Source organism: Heterodontus francisci, chromosome 1 (genome assembly GCF_036365525.1).
Source record: "Heterodontus francisci isolate sHetFra1 chromosome 1, sHetFra1.hap1, whole genome shotgun sequence".
In the NCBI taxonomy this organism is placed as follows: Eukaryota; Metazoa; Chordata; class Chondrichthyes; order Heterodontiformes; family Heterodontidae; genus Heterodontus; species Heterodontus francisci.
Window position 1 is genome coordinate 161,122,685 of NC_090371.1, and position 23,497 is coordinate 161,146,181.

The window sequence follows — 23,497 nt, forward strand, 5'->3', positions numbered from 1 at the left end:
GTAGAAAATTATTTATTTTTTACAAACTAATATGTTATTTCTTCTGTCACTGTGAAAAGATTATAAATTTCTTCAATATTTCTGAATTCATAGTTTCATGAAAATAATCTAAAAGATGCATGTCTGAAGGATGTGACATGGTCATTGCTTTGGATTAGGTTGTGTGCTTTCATTTTATGGAGATGACTGGCTAATTTTAGTGTATCTATGGAAGGAGTGGTATAAATTTAAAAATGGATATTGATTCATTTGTTCTTCTCCATAAACTGTGTAATACATATACATGATAATCTATAGGAAATGTTTTCAGGGCACATCCTAAACCTTGTGAGCTGTACCGGCTTCAAGCCAAGAAAACATGATTTGTGGAGCAGACTTTTATTTGAAAATTACTGTAGGCTGAGTAATTCATTGTTTTGATGCATCAGTTTTTCAGTGTTACATGCTGGATAGCAGAAATGAATGTTTAGGTAAATCAGGATCCAGAGAGCTGGAAATTCAAATCTGCCTTTTAAGGGCACAGTATGTTATATTCCAGAAAGTTGGTTGTAAAGGGTAGAACTGGAGCCAATCTTTACACACTATAAGCATTTATTTACAGAATTCAACATTATAAGCATATACCACCTAACCCCAGTTTTAGTCTGTCTATTTTATAGGGGCACATGTGAATCCCCAGTTAATGCCTATCGCATTTATGCAAATAAACACAATTAATGTATGATTAATCGATTTCCTTCTATCTCTTTAAATAAAATTTGGAGTATATATGTGCAACCAAATCAAAAGTCTCCATAATCTGTGAAAAGCATTACATTATGAGACACCCCTCTTCTAGGGCCCCTGACAAATTATTTGTACATGCACTTCATTTTGTAAAACAGATAGTTGATGACTTGCATCCACCCATTTATTTTAGTAATTTCCTTTCCAACATTTGTTTCAAACCAGCAAGTTGAATCCATAAACTTTTCTCATGTTTTGTGCAGTGTACATTATCCCACACTAAACTATCATCTACTTAGCATTCAATGGGTATACTACTTTGAGTACACCCATTACATAGAATCTCACTTAAAATGTTCAACAAATACAATCCCGCATCCACTGCTTCCACAAGAGCCAGTGTTTCAGCAGCCAAAGTACCTTTAACAACCCTTTTTATTTTCTTAGCTTCCCAAGCTAAAGGACATTTCCCATTCTCATCCATAAGAAATATTATGATACCAGCTGCACTAGAACATCCATCATAAAGATTAGTATGTGAAGAATCACTAAAAAAGACTAATTTCATATTCTTTGGGGCAGCTAAGGATGGGAGCTTAAGTATGTATTTCTCCAGATGTAATTTTCATTATGTTTTATTTGCCCTTATGACATTCTCAACTTTAGGGTGTTTTATTATAGTACTTAACTCCAATACATCAAAACTAGCATCTGGTATAGGCTGAGTGCCCAACCAGTTCAACTGACCAATCCAGCCTCACATTTGCTCTGTCTCTTTAAATATAACTCATCTTTCTATGAAGACCGAACATGATTAACCGGGATGGGAGTAACACTTTCTGAATAGGATTATTGATTTAAATTTATTCAAGACCTACTCTGCTTAATATTTAAACCAACGTATTTAAAGGCCCCACAAGCTCAACTCCCAATTTTAAATTCTACTGTAATCTTATTTGCGCATTTCTCAAATTTTGCATGCATCACGAAGATGCCTGAAAGTTCTCCTTTATGATTTTGTTATGATCCCCGTGGAGATCACAAACCAAAATAATCTAATCCACCAACTGACCCCAATTTAGAAGGAAAAAAAAACAAACTGAGAGGAGTTCACTTTTATAAATTTTACTTTAACACTCAGACTAAAACTTACAAAAATTAAACATGAACTAACAGTTAAATCACGGTCTATATAAAACTGCTGATTCACTGACTTTCCAAAAGTAATTGCCTTATCATGCTCCATGTCGAGTTTTTGCCTTTTTCATAGAGGGTTTACTCAACAGCATAGGACTGTCATAGGTATTTATAAAATAGTTTACTCTCGCTATTTTACATGGAATTCCAACTCTCTTTAGTGATGTCAATGTGTCATCATCACCAAACCTAAAGTAGTACTTTTATATTCCTTAACCTTGCATTGATCCTCACTACTTCGTGAATCAAGATAACATTTTCACTAGTCTGTTCCACATACTGTTGAAGTGCAAGCACTATCTAGTACTGTACAGTTAAAGGAATCTGCAACTAACACATTCATCACAAGCCTAAAACTCCTGGTTACGAATATACTTTGTATGGGTGCATCATTATCTTATCCTGTTCCTCAGAATTCTCTTCATGTGTTATCTTGAGGAACCTGCCTCTCCACTTTGGGCAGTTCATCACATAATACCTTGAGTTACGCTTGAACCACCTATTAACTGTTCCCTGGGCATTCTTTGGATTCATTCCCCTATTATTGCTGTTTCAGTTCTGTCTTCTGCTGTAATAGCCAGATGTGCTAAATATGCTTTTATCCTCATTCTACCTATCTCTAATACTTCCATTGTATTGATGTCCATGTCCAGTATCTGCCATATTTCTAAATGTTTCAGTCATTGAGTCCCCATTTCTTCTTACCATGGAATGTTCCATTCCTTCCATGAAGGCTGAAGGCAAAGACTTTCCCCAGGAATTTTTTCAAGGCCGCAGCATTGTAATGCAAAGGGTTCTGTCTCCCTCTCTGGGAAGCAAACGCAAGTTAGAACCAGTAATCTGTGCATGTGAGACAGTTAGCACAATCCAGCAATTTAAGTACTAGTAGTGATCCCCAATTTGAATTTTGTCAATCTTTTATTCAATCTGTTAAAGTCTGTGATGTATTCTTCCATGGAATGACCATCTGTTTTCCGAAATCTATCAAAATTTGACCATACCTCACAGCCATTTAACAGATCATCTTTCCTGTAGATTTCATCCAAGAACTCTAGTAGAAGGTCCATACCTTCTTCACTATCCAACTGACGGGTATCTATCTCACAACATACTCTACTTCTGATTTGACTACTTGTAGGAAGTGACAACGCCAAGACCATGCCTTGTTTCCTTTTTTGATGGGGACATAAACCGTGTCCATATATCCTCTTCATTCTTCCACTGATCATATGGTTCAGTCTCTGTAAACATTGGAATGTGATCAAAACCCTGCCAATTTACACTTGCTTTCTGCTGTTTTCTACAATGGCTGCAAGGATTGTAGTTTTCTGTCTCAATTTTTTTTCTTGGTTTCCAACCTTCACCTTTTAAGTAACCATCCTCAGCCACCATTTTAATCCAGAAAGCCAGTTGGTGAATGCTAGAACTGGAGCCAATCTTTATACACTTTTTTTTAATAAGCATTTATTTATAGTGCTACATATTACAAGCATACACCTCCAAACTACAGCAGCCATAGTTTGTCTGCCTCTATTTACAGAGGCACAAGTGAATCCCCAGTTAATGCCCATCACCTGCATACAGCTACTGGCTACCCGCAGTACAGAGCTGGAGCTGAGGATGGATTCACTGTGGAGCATCCGCGATGCTGAGGACATCGTGGATAACACGTTAGTGAGGTGGTCACACCGCAGGTAATGGCTGCACAGGCAGAAAAGGGATGGGTGACCACTAGACAGAGTAGTCGGCGCAGGCAGGGAGTGCAGGAGTCCCCTGTGGCCATCCCCCTCTCAAACAGATATACCGCTTTGGATACTGTTTTTGATGGGGGGGGGGATTGGTGGGGGGATGACCTCCCAGGGGAAAGCAGCAACAGCCAGGTCCGTGGCATCACGGAGGGCTCTGCTGCACAGGAGGGGAGGAAAAGGGGTGTAAGAGCTATAGTGATAGGGGATTCTATCGTAAGGGGTGCAGATAGGCGTTTCTGTGGCCACATACGAGACTCCAGGATGGTATGTTGCCTCCTGGTACTAGGGTCAAGGATGTCTCGGAGCGGCCGCAGGACATTCTGAAAGGGGAGGGTGAGCAACCAGAGGTCATGGCCCATATTGGTACTAGTGACAGAGGAAGGAAGAGAGATGAGGTCCTGCAAAGTGAATATAGGGAGTTAGGCAGAAAGTTAAAAAGCAGGACCTCTCGAGTTGTAATCTCAGGATTACTCCCTGTGCCACGTGCTAGTGAGGGTAGGAATCGGAGGATAAGGCAAATGAATGTATGGCTGAGGAGCTGGTGTAGGCGGGAGGGCTTCAGCTACTTGGATCATTGGGATCTCTTCTGGTGCAGCAGTGACCTGTACAAGAGGGAAGGGTTGCATCTGAACTGGAAGGGGACCAATATCCTTGCAGGGAGGTTTGCTAGTAATACTTGGGAGGGTTTAAACTAGTCTTGCATGGGGGTGGGACCCAAAGTAGTAGTCTCTCCGATGAGATAGTTGTGGCAAATGTAGAGGTTAAAGCAAGCAAGTCCAGTAGGCAAGTCGGGCAGGGGCAGGACAGGGCGCATGAAAGGTCTGGTAGGCTAAATTGTATTTACTTTAATGCAAGAAGCCGTACAGGTCAGGCAGATGAACTCAGAACATGGATCGGTACATGGGATTGTGATGTAGCTGTTACGGAAACGTGGTTGAGGGATGGGCAGGACAGGCAGCTCTGTCGGGGGGGGGAAGTGGTGGCCGGAAACGTCCAGCGAGGCCATATGGATAGAACTTGGAAATAAGAAAGGAGTGTTCACTTTGATGGGATTATACTATAGGCCCCCCAATAGTCAGAGGGAATTGGAGGAGCATATATGTAGGGAAATCACAGATAAGTGCAGGAATTATAGGGTTGTAATAGGTGATTTTAACTACTCTAATATTGACTGGGACTGCCATAGTGCTAAGGGATCAGATGGGGAAGAATTTGTTAAGTGTGTCCAGGATAGTTTTCTGAAGCAGTATGTGGATGGTCCTACTAGAGAAGGGGCTACACTCGACCTCCTCTTGGGAAATGAGGCTGGGCAGGTGGTTGATGTGTCAGTGTGGAAGCACTTTGGGACCAGTGACCATAACTCTATTAGCTTCAAGATAGTTATGGGAAAGGATAGGACTGGTCCTCAGGTTCAAGTCCTAAATTGGGGGAAGGCTAATTTCGATGGCATCAGACAGGAACTCTCAAAAGTTGAATGGGAGAGGCTGTTTACAGGTAAAGGGACGTCTGGCAAGTGGGAGGCTTTTTAAAAGTGAGATAGGAAGAGTTCAGGGCCAGCATGTTCCTGTTAGATGGAAGGGCAAGGCTGGCAAGTTTAGGGAACCTTGGTTGACGAGGGATATTGAGGGTCTGGTCAGGACAAAGAAGGAGGCATATGTCAGGTATAGGCAGCTGGGATCAAGTGAGTCCCTCGAGGAGTAGAGGGAATGTAGGAGTACACTTAAGAAGGAAATTAGGAGGGTGAAAAGGGGCCATGAGATTTCCCTGGCAGATCAGATAAAGGAGAATCCTAAAAGATTCCGTAAGTATATTCTGAGTAAAAGGGTAGCTAGGGAGCGAGTAGGTCCCCTTAAGGATCAGTGTGGTAATCTGTGTGTGGAGCCACGGGAAATGGGCAAGGTCTTAAATGAATACTTCTTGTCTGTATTTACCGTGGAGATGGTCATGGAAGCTAGTGAGTTCAAGGGAGGGAACAGCGATATCCTGGAGTTTATCATACAAAGGAGGAGGTGTTTGAGGTTTTGAAGCACATTGAGGTGGATAAATCCCAGGGCCTATCCTGGGATGCTAAGGGAAGCAAGGGAGAAGATTGCTAGGCACTGGCAGAGATTTTTGTATCATCGTTAGCCACAGGTGAGGTACTGGAAGACTGGAGGATAACTAATGTTGTGCCTTTATTTAAGAAGAGCAGCAGGGATAAGCCAGGGAACTACAGGCCGGTGAGCCTTACATCAGTGGTGGGAAAGTTATTGGAAGGGATTCTGAGAGACGGGATTTACATGCATTGGGAAAGGCGAAGTCTGATTAGGGATAATCAGCCTGGTTTATTGCATGGGAAATCATGTCTCACGAATTTGATTGAGTTTTTCGAGGAGGTGACCAAGAGCATTGACGACAGCAGGGCGATGGACGTTGTCTACATGGACTTTAGCAAGGCCTTTGACTAAGACCCGCATGGTAAGCTGGTCCAGAAGGTTCGAACACATGGGATCCAGGGTGAGCTAGCAAATTGGATACAAAATTGGCTTGGTGACAGGAGGCAGAGGGTGGTAGTGGAGGGTTGTTTTTCAGATTGGAGGCCAGTGACCAGTGGTGTGCCGCAGGGATCGGTGCTGGGCCCTCTGTTGTTTGTCATATATATTAATGATTTGGATTTGGATGTGAATGGAGGGGGCATGATTTGTAAGTTTGCAGATGACACCAATATTGGTGGTATAGTGGACAGTGAAGAAGGTTGTCTAAGGTTACAACAGGAAATAGATAAACTGGGAAAGTGGGCAAGGGATTGGCAAATGGAATTTAGCGCAGACAAGTGTGAAGTGATGCATTTTGGGAAGTTAAACCAGGGCAGGACATATACAGTGAATGGCAGGACCCTGGGCATTGTTGTTGAGCAGAGAGACCTTGGGGTGCAAGTACATAGTTCCCTGAAAGTGGCAACACAGGTAGACAGGTGGTGAAGGAGACATATGGCATGCTTGCCTTTGTCGGCCGAGGCATTGAGTACAAGAGTTGGGACGTCATGTTACAGTTGTACATAACGTTGGTTAGGCTGCACTTGGAGTACTGTGTGCAGTTCTGGTCGCCGCACTACAGGAAAGATGTGATTAAGCTAGAGAGGGTGCAGAAAAGATTCACAAGGATGTTGCCTGGTTTGGTGGGCTTGAGCTATAAAGAGAGATTGGATAGGCTGGGTCTGTTTTCCCTGAAGCGAAGGAGGCTGAGAGGGGACATGATAGAGGTATATAAAATTGAGAGGCATTAGATAGGGTAGATAGCCAGAGTCTTTTTCCCATGGTAGGGGTGACTAAAACTGGAGGGCATAGATTTGAGGGAGAGGGAGGAGGTTTGAAGGGGATCAAAGGGGTAAATTTTTCACACTAAGAATAGTGGGTATCTGGGATGAGCTGCCAGAGGAGGTGGTGGAGGCATCTGGACAGGTACGTGAATGAGCAAGGCATAGAGGGATATGGAATTAATGCAGGCAGGTGGGATTAGTATAGATAGGCATTATGGTCAGCGTGGACGCGGTGGGCCGAAGGGTCTGTTTCTATGGTGTCTGACTCTATGACAATTAAGCCCAATTAACACAGCAAGTCTCAGTGAGTTTATACTTATCTGCTCTTGGTATAAGGCAGAGGCTGGAATAGCAGGAACTGCTGCAATTTTGCCTGTTGCACATTTTACCATGAATGAAACAGCTGTTAAAATTTTCTTCATGCTGATTAATTCTGAATGTTAGAGAAAATTCACAAGGTTGCCACCATGTTGCTACTAACTGCCATGGACCTAGCTTGTGCAATTAAAAAAATTACCATATCTGCTATGGTTCAGGGCAATTTTCATAACTACAAAGCTTCAGATTTGTTAGGCTAAGTGTGTATGCTTGAATCATGACTCTCTTCGTCCCCTTTATTTAAAAAGGGATTTGTAGAACCAAATAAAAAAAAACAAATCTGAAGCAAATAAGGCATTTGATTTTGGAACAATTCAAATGAGACAGGATTCAGAATATGGTTTGGACTAAATTATTTCTGCATAATTAGCGAAAGTTGCAAAATGGAGCAGCCTGTCCAAACCAATGCATATGTACACATATAAATCACCATAAAAATTGAATTAATTTTCTTGTAATTTTAGAAGCTTTACATGAACTAATTTTCATTAGATATATCACTCTAACTCCGTGTAAAGTGATGATGCTTCATTTCAGAGAATGGGTGATTGAAAGCATGTTTTGTGTCTGATTTGAATGGGTAAGCAGTGCAGTTTAATGTCTGTAAACACCAACAAGCTGTAATCAGTTTCTTAATGTATCAGAAATAAAGACAAAAAATGCTTGAAATACTCAGCATGTCTGTCAGTATCTGTGGAGAGAGAAACAGAGTTAACATTTCAGGTCTGTCTGACCTGAAATATTGGGCTGAATTTTACCAGCCCTTAGGAGATGGGCTGGGAGGCAGGAAAGCTGGCAAAACAGCACTGGAAGGCATTGGGTGGCTTGCCCGATGTCTTACCACCACCATACCTTTTTGCCAGCAGCGGAAAGCTGGCAGACAGCCCACCTGCACAGAGCCCAATTGAGCCACTTCTTGTCTCCGCTAGAATTTTACCCAGCTTGGGGGAGGTGGAGGGGCATCCTTTTTGGGCACTCTTTAGCCCAGAAAGGGTTCTCCAATGGCTACCTCCGAGGCAACAACGACTCCTGTCCTCAGCGGCCCTCCCCCCCCCACCCACCCATCCCCCCTTTCAATCGGGCCTGCCTGACTGGCCCTGGTGCCCCCAGACCCCACTCACCTGACTTTGAGGGCACAAGGCCATTGATGCGCCCTCATCTTCTAGGCGCAGCCCCAGAAGTGGCTGCTTTTAGGGGTGGTGCTGCTGAGTTGCCAGCCCTCCAATTGGGTAACTCCTTTCTAGGGTGGCAGTTCCGGCAGCAGTTGCTTAATTGGCTGCCGTTGGCAAAATGCGGCCCTGGGTCCGACTTCTTGCCGAAGCGGGGCTGCCCCTCACTTTTGGCCCTAGCGGCAGGGCCCCTGCTGCCTCCACTAAATCCAGCCCATTAACTCTGTGTCTCTCTCCACAGATGCCACCAAACCTGCTGAGTAATTCTAGCATTTTCTGTCTTTATTTCAGGTTTCCAGCATCTGCAGTATTTTGCTGTTGTCTTACTGTATGAGTGTGCATGCTAAAGTTATTTTCATGAGATTTATTGTGCTTCAAATGTTATTTTAAATGCTGTTCAAAGGCAAGCAAGTATTTTATAGATACAACTGTTATGTTTGAGAACTGAGTACTTTTCAATTTCAATGCAAATTCAGCATTTTTTTTTAAAGATTGTGATTTCTGTTTGAATAAAGAGAACGATGATCATTTTCAAGCAAGCAGATGAATGTTTTTTTATTTTAAACAGCATGGTTTCAGAACAAAGTTGAATAAATAGCTGTTTAACTGATGCGGTAAATATTTTGGCTTAATTGATTTTGGGTTTTGTTCACATCAATAGCACACCTCCATATGATACTTTGACCAGATTCCCCAGAGCTTCAGCTCCTCCAAAGCTTTCTGGTTGGTGAGACACTCCTGTCTTTGGAGTTGTTAAGGTACTTGATATACTACATTTTTCTCTTTTTAAAAAAAATTGTGGTGCAGCATCAGACAGAAAGAAAGACCTACAAGGCCTTTCATTATCTCAAGATGTCCCAAAGTACTTCACAAACTATTAAATATTTTAAGTATAGTCACTGTTGTAATGTAGAAAACATGGCAGCAAGCTCCAATAAACAGCAATGCAGTACTGACCAAATAATCTGTTTGTAGTGATGTTGAATGATAAATATTGGTCAGGATGTGGGATAACTCCCCTGCTCTTTGAAATAATACCATGGGATCCTTTGTATGCACCTGAGAGGGAAAATTGGGATTCAGTTTCACGTTTCATCCAAAAAGCTGACACCTCCAACAGTGTCAGCCTATATTTTTGTGCTGAAGTGGAACTTGATCCCACAGCCGTCTGACTCTGAGGCGAGAATGCTACCCACTGAGCCACAACTGATGTGAGGATTTAAACATTAATTTACTGTCATGCTATAAGCAGCAAGACATGACAAACATGACAATTTCAGGAATTCTAGCTCTGTTCAGCTTGAGGTATAGGAACAGGGGTAGGCCATTCAGTACCTCGAGCCTGTTCCACCATCCAATGAGATCACGGCTGATCTGTGCCACAACCCCACTTACCTGCTTTAGATCCATATCCTATGAATGACTTACCAAATAAAAATCAGTTTCCCCTTCAAAGAAAAATCAGTGGGCTCAACATCCACAGCCTGTTGGGGGAGAGACTGCCACTACAATTTGCATGAAAAAGTGCATCCTGATTTTACAGCTGAATGACCTAGCTCTACAGGGAGACAGTGGTGCAGTGGTAATGTCACTGGACTAGTAATCCAGAGGCCCAGGCTAATTCCCTGGGGATATAGGTTCTAATCCCATCATGGCAGCTGGTGGAATTTAAATTCAATTAATTAATTTTAAAAATCTGGAATTGAAAGATAGCATGAAACTTTTGATTGTCATAAAAACCTACCTGGTTCAATAATGACCTTTAGGGAAGGAAATCTGCCATCATTACCTGGTCTGGCCTACATGTGACTCCAGACTCACAGCAATATGGTTGACTCTTACCTGCCCTCTGAAATGACCTAGCAAGCCACTCACTTGTCAAGGGCAATTAGGGTTGGGTAACAAATGCTAGCCTTGCCAGTGACACCTACATCCCTTGAAAGATTTAAAAAAGTTAAGATTGTGCCCCTTGTTTTGAAATCCCTTAGAAGACAAAATGGCTTCTTTGTAGCCTTTCTATCAAATTCTTTTATGATTTTAAACACTTTGACCTTAAACAACCTTCTAAAATCAAGGTAATAGAAGCCAAGTTTATGCAAACTTTTCTATAACTTAACCCTTAAAACCCTGATATCATTCTAGGGAATTTGCACTCCAAGGCCAGTATGTCTTTCCTGAGATGTGGTGGCTGAGTGTAGTACTCTGGAAGGGAACTGACCAAGTTTTAATACAACTGCAGCATAACTTCCTTCCCTTTGTATTTCTGTTACTTGAAATAAAAGCCGATATTCCTTTAGCCTTATTTTGCTTTTTTTTTGTACTTGTCTACTGCCTTGTGTACCTGGACACCCAAAGCCTTTTGTTCTTCCAGTTTCTAGTCTCTCATCATTAAGGAAATATTCCTATTTTTCTTTATTGAATCCAAAGTGGAGGACCTCACATTTCTCTACATTGAGCTCTATCTGCCACAGTTTTGCCTACTCAATTGATCTGTATATGTCCCTTTGTAGCCATCCACGCGCACAACTTTGCCTCCTAATTTCATATCATCTGCAAACATGGATATGCAATTCTCTATTCCTTCATCCAATTCATTCATGTATATGATGAAAAGCTGAGGCTTCACTGTAGATCCCAAGGGAGCACCACTTATCACATCCTACCAATCGAAGAACATTCCCTTAATCCCTGTGCTTTGTCTCTTAGCTCCCAACAAGTTACCAAAACATGCCACATGGTTAACTTAGATTCCCTATACCAACTTTTGCTTCTAATCTCTTGTGTGGAACTTTATCAAACAGTTTTTGAAAGTCTATATAAACACATCCACAGGTGTTCCATCAATTAGTTCTGCAAAGCTTCTACTGTTTCTCAAGTGCAAATGTATGAGTATTTTTTCATATTTACATTTCAACAAATTGCTAAAATAAATTCTGAAGATATTGAAGAGTCTGTGGAGCACATTTGATTATCCTGGAAAGGTTGTAGGTGTACATCGGAGCAGGAGTAGGCCATTTGGCCCCTCGAGCCTGCTCCGTCATTCAATCATAGCTGATCTTCTACCTCAACGTCATTTTCCCCACACTATCCCCATATCCCTTGATAGCTTTAAAACAAGAAATGTATCGTTCTCTGTTTGAATATACTCAATGACTGAGCCTCCACAGCCCTCTGGGATAGAGAATTGCAAAGATTCAACATCCTCTGAGTGAAGAAATTCCTTCCCATCTCAGTCCTAAATGGCCTACCTCTTATTCTGAGACTATGTCCCCTGGTTCTAGAAACCCCAGTGAGGGGAAACATCCTTCCTGTTAAGCCCTGTGAGAATTTTGTATGCTCAATGAGATCACCTCTCATTCTTCTAAACTCTAGAGAATTTGACCCAGTGTCCTCAATCACCCCTCTTAGGAAAATCTCACCATCCCAGGGATCAGTCTGGTGAACCTTCGTTGTACTCATTCTATGGCAAATATATTCTTCCTTGGGTAAGGAGACCAAAACTGTATACAATACTCCCAAGGCTCTATATAATTGCAGTAAGACTTCTTTACTCCTGTACGCAAATCCTCTTGCAATAAATGCACATACCATTTGCCTTCCTAATTGCTTCCTGGACCTGCGTGTTAGTTTTCAGTGATCTATGAACAAGGAAACCCAGGTCCCTTTGGATGTCAACAGTTCCCAATCTCTCTCCATTTAAGAAATGTTCTGGATTTCTGTTTTTCCTACCAAAGTAGATAACTTCACATTTTTCCATCTGCCATGTTCTTTCCCACTCACTTAGCTGTCTCAATCCCCTTGAAGCCTCTTTTGCATTCTCCTCACAACTCTCAGTCCCACCTAGCTTTCTGTCATTGGCAAACTTGGAGATATTACATTTGGTCCCTACATCCAAATCATTGATATAGATTATGAATAGCTGGGGCCCAAACACTGATCCTTGCAGTACCCCACTAATCACAGCCTGCCAACCTGAGAATGACCTGTTTTTTCCTACTCTGTTTTCTGTCCATTAACCAATTCTCAATCCATGCCTGTATATTACCCCCAATCCCACGTGTTCTAATTTTGCTTACTAACCTCCTGTGTGGGACATTATCGAAAGCCTTTTGAAAATCCAAATACACCACATCCACTGGTTCCCCTTTATCTATTCTGCTAGTTACATCCTCAAAAAAATCTCAAACAGGATTTCTCTTTCATAAATCCATGTTGACTCTGCCCAATCCTACAAGTATTTTCTAAGTGTCCAGTTATCACATCCTTTATAATAGACTCTAGCATTTTCCCTACTACTGATGTCAGGCTAGTAGGTCTGTAGTTGCCTGTTTTCTCTCCACCTCCTTTCTTAAATAGTGGCGTTACATTTGCTACCTTCCAATCTGCCGGAACTGTTACAGGATCTATAGAATTTTGGAAGATGGCCACCAACGCATCCAATATCTGTACAGCCATCTGTTTCAACACTCTGGGACATAAATCATCAAGTCCAGCAGATTTATCAACTTTCAGTCCCATTAATTTCTCCAGTACTTTTTACTAATAATTTCTTTCAGTTCCTCATTCTCACTAGTCCTTGATTCTCTAGTATTCCTGGAAGTTTTTTTGTATCTTCCTCTGTGAAGACAGACACAAAGTATTTGTTTAGGTTCTCTGCCATTTCCTTATTCCCCATTATAAATTCTCCTTTCTGTGCCCACATTTGTCTTTGCTAACCTTTTCCTTTTTATATACCTATGGAAGCTTTTATAGTCCCATTTTATGTTTCTCGCAAGTGTACTTTGATATTCTATTTTCTCTTTCTTTTTTAGTTTCCTGATCCTCCTTTTCTAAATTCTAAAATGCTCCCAATCCTCAGGCTTCCAACTTTTTTGGCAACTTAATAAGTCTCTTCTTTTGATCTAATACAATCTTTAACTTTAATTCTTAATAGCAGATTTACAGTTAATAAACTTCAGAGGTACCCTTTCCTTTGGGTGCTATTATGAGCCCATTTGTTTGAAGAAATACCATCAAAAATCAGTCAACAAATTAAAGGTACCAATAAATTTCTGCATGCTCTCCACCTCAGCTGTTGCAGATGCTGGTCTATCCCATATTTATGAAAAGTAATTCCATTATTGTAGTGTTTGGGCAATAGTTGGTAATGGCTGTTTTTGGTGATTAAATATGTTTTGGATGCATTGTATTTTTAATTATGAAACAATTATGGTACATATTTACTGTCTTTATGACGCATTTATGTAGCACCTATGTCCTTAGTGTCTTAATGAGCATCATGTTCAATTAATTACTTTTTAATGTGTAATCGCTGTTAAGTAGGCAAATATGGCAACCAATTTGTACACAAGATCCTACCAACAGCAAATAAGAACCGTAAATCTGTTTTTGGTGGTGGTTGAGGGAGGGGTGTCGACCGAAACACCAAGAAAAGAATATTTTAAAAAGTTATTGTAGTATTTTTTTCTCCTTTGAAGCCTGACCTGTATAAAGATATAATTCTCCCAGCAGCAATAACCCTCAATTTATCAATTCTTTGAGAGATCTTGGATATAATAAGCATTTGCAGATTATTTTGTTTCAAGGGAGAATTGCAGTTTATTATGATTCAGTCCTCACCTGGCATTCACGCACTTTTCAGCAAGGATCACCACAAAGAAATTGCATGCAGGAACCGCACTTCTTTATTTTCTTTCCCCCCACCACAACCCGAAGTCCAGGGTCACTAAGGTCAACAGGAGTCTTCCACATTGACCTGGCTGATCCACATCAGAAGCATAAAGAAAGCATGCTCAAGTTTGGATGAAAAGTTGGCACTAGAAAATGGGTGTTTGCTAGGCAAGATCCAAAGAAAAATGAATGGTTTGGTTATTGACGTAGAATGAATAGAGACAATGCCATGTTCGAAAAAGTGAATGGAGTATGAATTAAGGCATTGGAGTCCTGACAGCAGAAAATGTTAAAGATTTATGGTGGTTTGACCTGTTGTTGGATAAGCTGGAATGAGTAAATGGCGATCTTTCAGTGTAAAATTGCCAAGATACAGAATTGGATCACGAAGTGATCCTGCACATTGTATCAAATGATTTCAAATGTAATTTGTAAGTTGTGCTGAATAAAATGGATAATCATCTTGAATTTCACTTAATGCCTCTGCACCAATATTGCTTTCTCATCAGGTTCTTGAAATGTCTAAAACCAGTAATAAAGTGTTGTAAAGGAAAGCTGAATTTTATATTTTATCATTATGATTAACACAGTAATTTGTTTCATTTTTAAATGAACTTTCAGCAGTTTCCTGTGACTGATGTACTACGTATTGTCACATCATTCCCCTACCCTGTATAAAGAATCAGTCCCTATTCCTTATCCAGCAGTGTTAATGTCTGTTGTGCAGCTTATCACCTTGTAGCTGCCTCTTGGTAGTGGGGACATTGCTTGCATTTCAGAACTGTATTGCTATGCAGTTTGTTGTATTCAAATTTGTTGTATTAATACAAATGTTTAACTTAATCATATTTAATATCTTGTATTGCACAGCTATCACTGCAGATAAATATGTAGTTAAAGAAATATTAACTTGACTACTTAAATGTTAGACCCTAACGGAATGGGTCATTTTGAAAGAAACCCTTCACTAAACTAAACGGATAAGATTTTTTTTCATTAAAATTAAATGGAATAGCTGCAATGCTGAAATTGTACCTATGTTGACCTTTGCATTTCTGTCTAAAATTGTAGCAGTGTAATGGAATACTGGTAGATGAACTGGGCAGCTTCTTGAAGGTAGGTTTCTTAAAACAACCATTTTAATCATTTTGATTTGCATAGAGTTAAGTGGTTAGTTTTATCACAATGTTTGGATTCAATTTGTCTATTGTCATACACATAAATGAGGATAGTTAAATATGATTAAGGCAAAGAAAAGAATGTAATGACTGAATATGATATCCAGTTTATATTCCAAGAAAATATGTTTCATGTAATTCTTGATCTATTGTCCAACACTTTTAGTGTGAAATACTGACTTAAGAGACCATTTCTTTTCTTCAGTTCATGTTCTAGGACCAGTGTGCTGTGAAAACTACTGATGTCTACTTCAAACTTGGTGATTAAGATATTTGGACGAAAAACAGCACTTTCTTGTAGCTGGTCACTCTAGATCACAAATGCTTTCTGTCCAATTCCCTCTTTTTAAAAAAGGAAAGTTCCCTGAGTTAAATTTATCTCTTTTGGTTTCAATCTTTCCATTTTATTTTTGGTCCAAGCCATTATATAATTTCAGTGTTTTTCAAAATTCCGTAGTGTTGCTTACAGTTTTCCTCCTTCAGGAAATTGTCATCACCTTACTGGTAAAGGTCTACTCCATTACAATTCTATATTCACCAAATGCTTCTATGAATCAACTGAATTGAAGATTTTTTTTTTAGCCAATAAAAATCAAAAACCCATGACCCTATATATTCTCACTTTTTCTCAAACCCCTTTAGTGTGTAAAATTCCCTAGCTCAGAAGGGGTTAATAAAAAACCTCTGACCATGATTTTTTTTTTCATTGTTATACTTTGGCCCATATTTGTTAAATTGTCTGCTGATAGCTGAGTCATGAATTCCAGTCTTGAAATAAAAATCACCTTTGTCCAATCCCCTTCACAGTCAACAAATACTATATATTTTTTAACATGTGCCATCTTTAACCGGATTCAAGATTTTCCTCTCGAGAGGCCCCTCATGTTTTAAGTGTCTTTCACTTTGAAATGCATTATTGTTTTAATGTTCTGTTCGGACAAGTCCTCTGCAATCTGTACCAAATAAGGGTAATGCAAAGGTGGTTCAGGTATAGGTTCAAGAATCCATTTTAACAATGGTCCTATGAAAATTACAAAGCATTTATGATGCAGAAACAGCCATTTAGTCCCAATAGATCCCTGCTGGTGTTTATGCTCCACATGAGCCCATTCCCACCCCACCTCTTCTAACCCCAGCAACATTTCCTATTCTTTTCTTCCTCATGCTTATCTAGATTCCCCTTGAACACATCTGTTATTTGCCTCAATTACTCTCTATGGTAGTGAGTTCTGTGTTCTAACCACTCTCTGGGTAGATGCATTTCTCCTGAATTCTCTATTGGAATTATTTGTGACAATTGAGGGCGGCACAGTGGCGCAGTGGTTAGCACCGCAGCCTCACAGCTCCAGGGACCCGGGTTCGATTCCGGGTACTGCCTGTGTGGAGTTTGCAAGTTCTCCCTGTGTCTGCGTGGGTTTTCTCCGGGTGCTCCGGTTTCCTCCCACAAACCAAAAGACTTGCAGGTTGATAGGTAAATTGGCCATTATAAATTGTCACTAGTATAGGTAGGTGGTAGGGAAATATAGGGACAGGTGGGGATGTTTGGTAGGAATATGGGATTAGTGTAGGATTAGTATAAATGGGTGGTTGATGTTCGGCACAGACTCGGTGGGCCGAAGGGCCTGTTTCAGTGCTGTATCTCTAATCTAACCTAATCTAATGCTTCTGGCCCCTAATTCTGGCCTCAGCTGCAAATGAAAATAACTTCTCTACGCCTACTCCATCAAACTTCTTATTAGGTCACCCCTCAGTCTTTTCAGCTTTTCCAGGGCCTTATTTTTTTAATAGTATGGAGATCAGAACTGTTCACAGTACTCCAAATGTAGTCTAACCAAGGTTCTACACAAACATAATATAACTTCTGCTTTCAATTCTGTTTCCCTAGAAATGAATCCAAATGCTTTGTTTACTTTTTTATGGCCTAATTAACCTGCGTTACTACTTTTACTCCCAGATCCCCCTCTTCCTCTACCCCATTTAGACACTTTCATTTTCCAAGGAGTATGTGGTCTCCTTATTCTTCCTACAAAAATATTACCTCACACTTATCTATATTGAAGTTGAATTGCCAATTACACAACTATTTTACAAGTTTATTAAAATAAATTATCATCTTGCAATAGTGAGAAACCAAAACTAGTCAGATCAACTAGCTTATATTGCTGACTATTCAGAAAAGGAATCTTTAAAATCTCTTGCCAGCTTTGTATTAGTATGGTGAGAATTCGATAAATAGTAACTTGTAACATGCTGCTTTCAGTTGGATAGGCATTTGAACAATAATAAAAGATCGAGCTTTTAATATTTTTCTTGCATTTAAAAATTCATGTTTGTGTACTTTTTGATCACTCAAAGTGCTTCTCATAGTTTCTGGCTTTAATACTTTTCCAATGTTATCAGCTTTATGATCTAATAGAAAACAACAGATAATGAAGATCTCATGCATGAAATTAGATTTTCAGTTGTATACTTTGGTATTGATTCTCATCCTAAAAACATTGAGAACTGAACTTATTTTCATTGCAGGAAGGACTCTTAAATTGCAGTTAGTACAGAAAATGTAGATAAGAGCAGGCTTAACAGATCTTGAGCAAGATTAGAAGAATGTTTATTTCCTCAACTGCGTGGATATGTGAAACATTCACAATAATAGCTAATGCAGTAATTAATTTCTTCAAAAAAACGCTGTTAAATAACTCGGAAGACGATTAGAAGTCTTGAGCATAAATTTGGAGTGAGCTGATTGCACATTTCAGAGCATGGATTCTGTGCTGTCAGGTTGTTTCCTGTGTTGGGCCGAAGCGAGGATTGATCAGTGGAAATCAGGGAGTGAATGTATTAACTGTAGCTTAATTTGATCATCTTTTGAGTTTAAGGAGTTATTTATACATCATTTTTCTCAGACCATTAAGTAGGAAGTTAGGGTTCATGAAGGATAAATTGTCCATTCGGAAGGAGTGACTTGAGTTAAAATGGCCTTTTTCCGGTTGCATCTTAATCTTTCCATTAGTACACAGATACAGTAAATATTCAATACTAATGAAACTAAATTGTAAACTGTAAAAGCCATCCAAAAGAGTTTCAACTATGTTATATCCCCATGGTTAATTTGCGATCAAACTGGACTTTCATATAGCTCATCAGCAATAGAATTGTAGTATTCCAAATTTAGACAGATCACTCCTTTCAGACTTAGCCCTGTTCAGTGGGTTTGTTATTTTCTCTTTTTATATTTCTCATTAAATATTTCAATTATTTCAGTGCTGCTAACAAGTAAAATTAGAAAAATATTCCAGGGCATAGTATGTATTCAACGGATCATCCTCCACCATTTCCGTCACCTCCAGTGTGATGCCATGACCAAACACATCTTCCCCTCCCCTTTCAGCATTCTGAAGGGACCGTTCCCTCCGCGATACCCTGGTCCACTCAGTCACCCAACTCTCCCTCCCCTTCCTATGGCACATTTCCATGCAAGCGCAGGAGATGCAACACCTGCCCTTTTACCTCCCCGCTTCTTACTGTCCACTCCTTCGAAGTGAAACAACTATTAACTTATGCATCTTTCAATTTAGTATACTGTATCCTCTGCTCACAATGTGGTTGGCTGTACATTGGCAAGACAAAATGCAGACTGGATAACTGCTTTGCGAAATACCTCCGTTTGTTCCGCAAGCATGACCTTGAGCTTCCCATCACCTCTCATTTTAATTCTCCACCTTGCTCCCGCTCTGACATTTCAGTTTTTTGGCCTGCTGCAGTGTTCCAATGAAGCTCAACACAAGCTTGAGGAACAGCACCTCGTCTTTCAACTGGGAACTTTGCAGCCTTCCGGGCTTAAAATTGCTTTCAACAATTTTAGATCGTATCCTCTGACCCAATTTTGTTCCCTTTTTATTTGCTTTTTTTTCTCCTCTTTCTCTCTCATTTCCATTTCTTTGCTGTCAGATGGTAGCTATTCAGAATCCTGCCATTCACACCTCCTCTTGACACATCTTTTGTTTCTTTGCTCGTCCCTTTACCACTCACTGACATTGCACCATGAAACCTTTTGTCAATTAATCTGTCCTGCCCTACACCCTAACACAGACCTTCACATATTCTTTTTCCCACCTTCACCCTTTCATTTGCTCAAAACCTATTACATTTCTAATTTTTCCCAATTCTGATGGAAGGTTACAGACCTGAAATGGGAATGGTGGGGGGGCGGGGAGCAATGAAGGTCGGTAGGGAGGAGGCCCGACCCCAACGGCGGCAGGCCCTGTACCGATCTCGGTGGCGGCCACCCTGCCGTTTGGCAACGGGACCCACATTAAAATATGTTAATACCTACTGCAGGCCGCAGCGATTCAGCCACCATGTTGCAATCTTTATTCTGGCGGCTGACGATGCCGCACCTTCAAATCCCCGTTTGGGGAAACATGGTGCGACACCTGTGGGGATGGGGCAGGAGGTTTTTTTCTCTGCTGGGGAGCCGGGGGGAGCAGTGTTAAATGCCTCGGATTGGTGGGGTGGGGGTTGGTGGGAAGAAGTAAAGGACAAAGGTGCCGAACTTTGGTGGGGTGGGGGGGGGGGGGGGTTGAAAAAGGCCAAATTTGCAAGGTAGGTATTCTTGGGGGGTGGGGGTGAAGGATAGGAATGTTGTGATATGCCATTGGGAAGGTGGGAGAATGCATGGGAAGACTTGTCCATTCATTTTTTTACACTTTGAAGTAACAGGCCCTTTAAAAAGATCAATGCTTATTTAGGGCTGCAAACCCTTTAAAAATAGCATTGGCGCTGGAGGCCTTTGCTAGCGACGACTCCCCCTCCACGTGGTTGGGGTGGCGGGCAGCAAGGACATGCTAATGAGCTGCCACGTTTGAAATCATGGCAGCTCAGTGCCGTGGTCCCCGTGCGTGTGGGTCGCATCTTTTTACACCCGCCACCTATTTCGATGGTGGAGTCTTAAAATGCGGCCCATTAACTCTGTTTCTCTCTCCACAGATGCTGTCAGACCTGCTGCATATGTCCAGCATTTTCAGTTTTTTTTACTTTGAAATTACTTGTTCATTTTAATTTTAAAATATACCTTTTCCAGAAAACAGCTTTCATGTTTCATAGATTACATTTCAATTGCTGGAGCAGTTTTACCTTAGGAGACTTGTTTGAACAAAATGTTCAGAAATTTTAAAACCACGTCACACAGCAGTCAATTTATTAACATTGCCTCTTCCTCTTCTGGAACCATACCGGAATATAGCATGCCACTAAACTCAATTATTTTATGTTGGTCCTTTGCTTAATTAATGAGCAATATAGAAGATGCATAATAAGGAATGGTGAATATGATTTTATATCCCATTTAGGGCTTTAGGTGCAAGTTATTGTCATTTTGTCATGGGTGTTCACGGCCAAGAAATGCGATGGCCCCATGCCCATTTTTCAAGCACCAGACAGTTCCTAAGCAGCCAGTAAAGCGGGCAGAATGCTTGCATGTTCATTACACACCAGATGTGTGCTGTCTGTCATAGTGATTATTATGTCTCTTATCCTGCCTATAAGTCCTCTCACGTTTATATTGAAATCAAGGCCGTAATTTTACGCTTCCTGAAAGAGCGGGCTGGTGGGGGGGGGGGGGCGGCGTAAAATGGAATGGGAGGCTGGGGGACCCTTTTCCAACCCGCTCCCGCCTCCACTGCCAATTTACGCGGGACGGCGGTGGTGAGAAATGGTCTGCCCACCCCAGGCCAATCAAGGTGCTTATGTGGCTAATTATCTGCCAATTACAGGCCTCCGCCCGCTGCCACAGGTATTTTACGTTTGGCTGGCAGGCGACTGAGGCCTCAGAAAACCCGCCTGATAAAACTAGGCAGCCTTATGGTGGGCTGGGTGGGGGGGACCCTCTTAATCTGGCACCCCGTGCCCCACAGAGGGCTGACCCTGAAGCCCCAACCGCCCCCAACGCACAACAACCCCCCCCCCCCACCCCCACCCCGCTTGCCTCACTGGGGCCCGACAAATTAGGGCCCGGTGAGGCCCTAAAAACTTAATTCCAGGGCTGTCCGTCATCTTCCACCTGCAGCTGGGTGTAGTCCCAGCGGTGGCCACCTCTCCTGTTGGCGCTGCTGGGACTAAGCTGCCGGCCCACTGATTGGCCAGCAGCTCCATTAGGTGGGACCTCTTGCCTCAATGAGATGGAAGCCCCGTCCAAGACCAATTAAGGGCCTGGGGAGCGTAAAAGCCAGTCTGGATCTCCAGGCTCGCCACCGACTTTTCGGCCAGTGGATGGGGCCCCTCCTGCCCACTGTAAAATTCCGGCCCAAATGTTTGTGTATTAGATTAGCTTGTCTGCAAAGCTATCACCAATTTTGTGGTTTATTTTGAAACCAGCTATTTGCGGATCAGAATTCTTGACCGTTAGCCTACCTCCTCTGAATTAACAAATAATTTAAGTAAGCTTAATTTGTAACTTGTGTGAAATAAGTTAATGTAGGTAACAAATTTATTATCATAATATAATAAACTGCAGTTGTTCAACAAAGAACAGCCCTCAAATCTGAAATAAATTAATCCAAGGTCGAGGAAGCATAAATTCATATTTTGATCGTGACCTGTGTATTTTCTTCAAATTTCATATCGCCATTACTTTTTATGCCACCAACAGGAGAACCTTCATGCTTTTGCTGGGTCCAACAATCAATCCACATCTATGTGCCCTGCAGAACGCCTTCAGACGAATCAGCTCCAGCATATCGCTTAGTAAATGTGCACCTTATTAAGCTGTTTGTTGACATGTATTGTGAATAAACAGTTGAACACTTGGGGATTTTTTTTAGTTTCTATCCTACATTATAGTGTGGTGTTTCAGTGTGTAAAATCATAAGGTTCTTTCTGCTTACATTTTATCTTAGCACTTTCAGGATACTAAACATTTTGCTACATTTTTGCTTTATGAATAATTTAAACTTTGTGAACAGTTTGCATAACCAGTTGAATTTGGATACTGTGTATTATAAACTTGTTGAATTAATCATTTTTAAAAATTCTTAATGTAGATTGTTTTGTATACTTAAATTGTGACGATTAGGTTAAATATTTTGTATGTTTGGAATGTGGAATTAATTTAGTAATCTTTAAATGCAACAATACTTAATGGAATGCCTATTATAGTTGGTGGAATTGTGTTGTATGGGTAGGTGTTCAAACTAATTGAGATTTTTGGGTGGGGAGAAATAGTTTATTACAGTCTCTCAATCTTTTTGATAAACGTGATGCAAGTTTTTTTTAGAACTAAATTGTCATGAGCTATTATACAAGAAATCAGTACTTTTCTAAATTAGGTGTTATCTTTAACCTTTTTATTTCAAGATGCTTATGATGCCACTAATGTCGAGTATTTTAGTGAAATTGTTTTGACCATTGAAATTACTGTACTACTGCCATCACCTAATAATCATGTCCACCAGTTTATATTCAAAGTGTGCAATATCCAAAGCATTTAAATATGGGGTTATCTCTGGAATTGTGTAATTCAGGTGCTCTCATTGAGTAGAATGTGCAAATACTGTATGCTTTAACCACAACTTTTTTAGAATTGAGTTTGTATATATGTTCATAGTTGTAGATTTATGGGATCTTCTATTTTGAAAATTCAATAAAATGTCATGGATACTAGGTATTTTGTTAGCTGTATTTCCTGTGAAAGATAGGTCTGTGTCATTGTAATGAAATGCTACCGCAAAAAAAAACACAATTCGATCTCTCAAACTACAAGTTGAGAAATTTGCTAGTCTTTTATTTTCTTTCAATTCACTGTTCATCTTCAACCCCACACCCCACCCCTAATAAGTTCTACTCTACCATGCATCGTTATTTAAACAAAAGAGCTTGAATCCTCCTGCTTTCCATTCCTCTGGCTATTTTGCTTGTGAGCCAGATGCGAGAATTTGTGTAAAAGGAAGTCTGGCTGCCTTTCGATGAAGGCCTCTGTGGGGAAGGTATAACCAAAATTGTTAATTTTCCACTCTGGATATTGTGTTGCACTGTGCCACTCTTGTCAGCCTACAATTGTATTTCATTTTATTCCGCCAATAAACGTTTTCTGCTTTTACTTTATAGACAATTAAAAAAAAATACTAAGCATCTAACTAT

At 40.7% G+C, this 23,497-nt stretch overlaps 1 protein-coding gene across 1 annotated transcript in view; it reads left to right on the forward strand.

The window, feature by feature from the left end:
- The window catches only part of LOC137347055 (prominin-1-A-like), a 289,266-nt gene extending 267,104 nt beyond the window's left edge, over positions 1-22,162 (forward strand). The window contains exons 27-29 of the mRNA XM_068011104.1: positions 9,178-9,274; positions 15,258-15,302; positions 22,011-22,162. Coding sequence (XP_067867205.1) covers positions 9,178-9,247 — 70 coding nt within the window. The 3' untranslated portion in view covers positions 9,248-9,274; positions 15,258-15,302; positions 22,011-22,162. The remainder of the gene's footprint in view (positions 1-9,177; positions 9,275-15,257; positions 15,303-22,010) is intronic.
- The last annotated feature ends 1,335 nt before the right edge of the window (positions 22,163-23,497 follow it).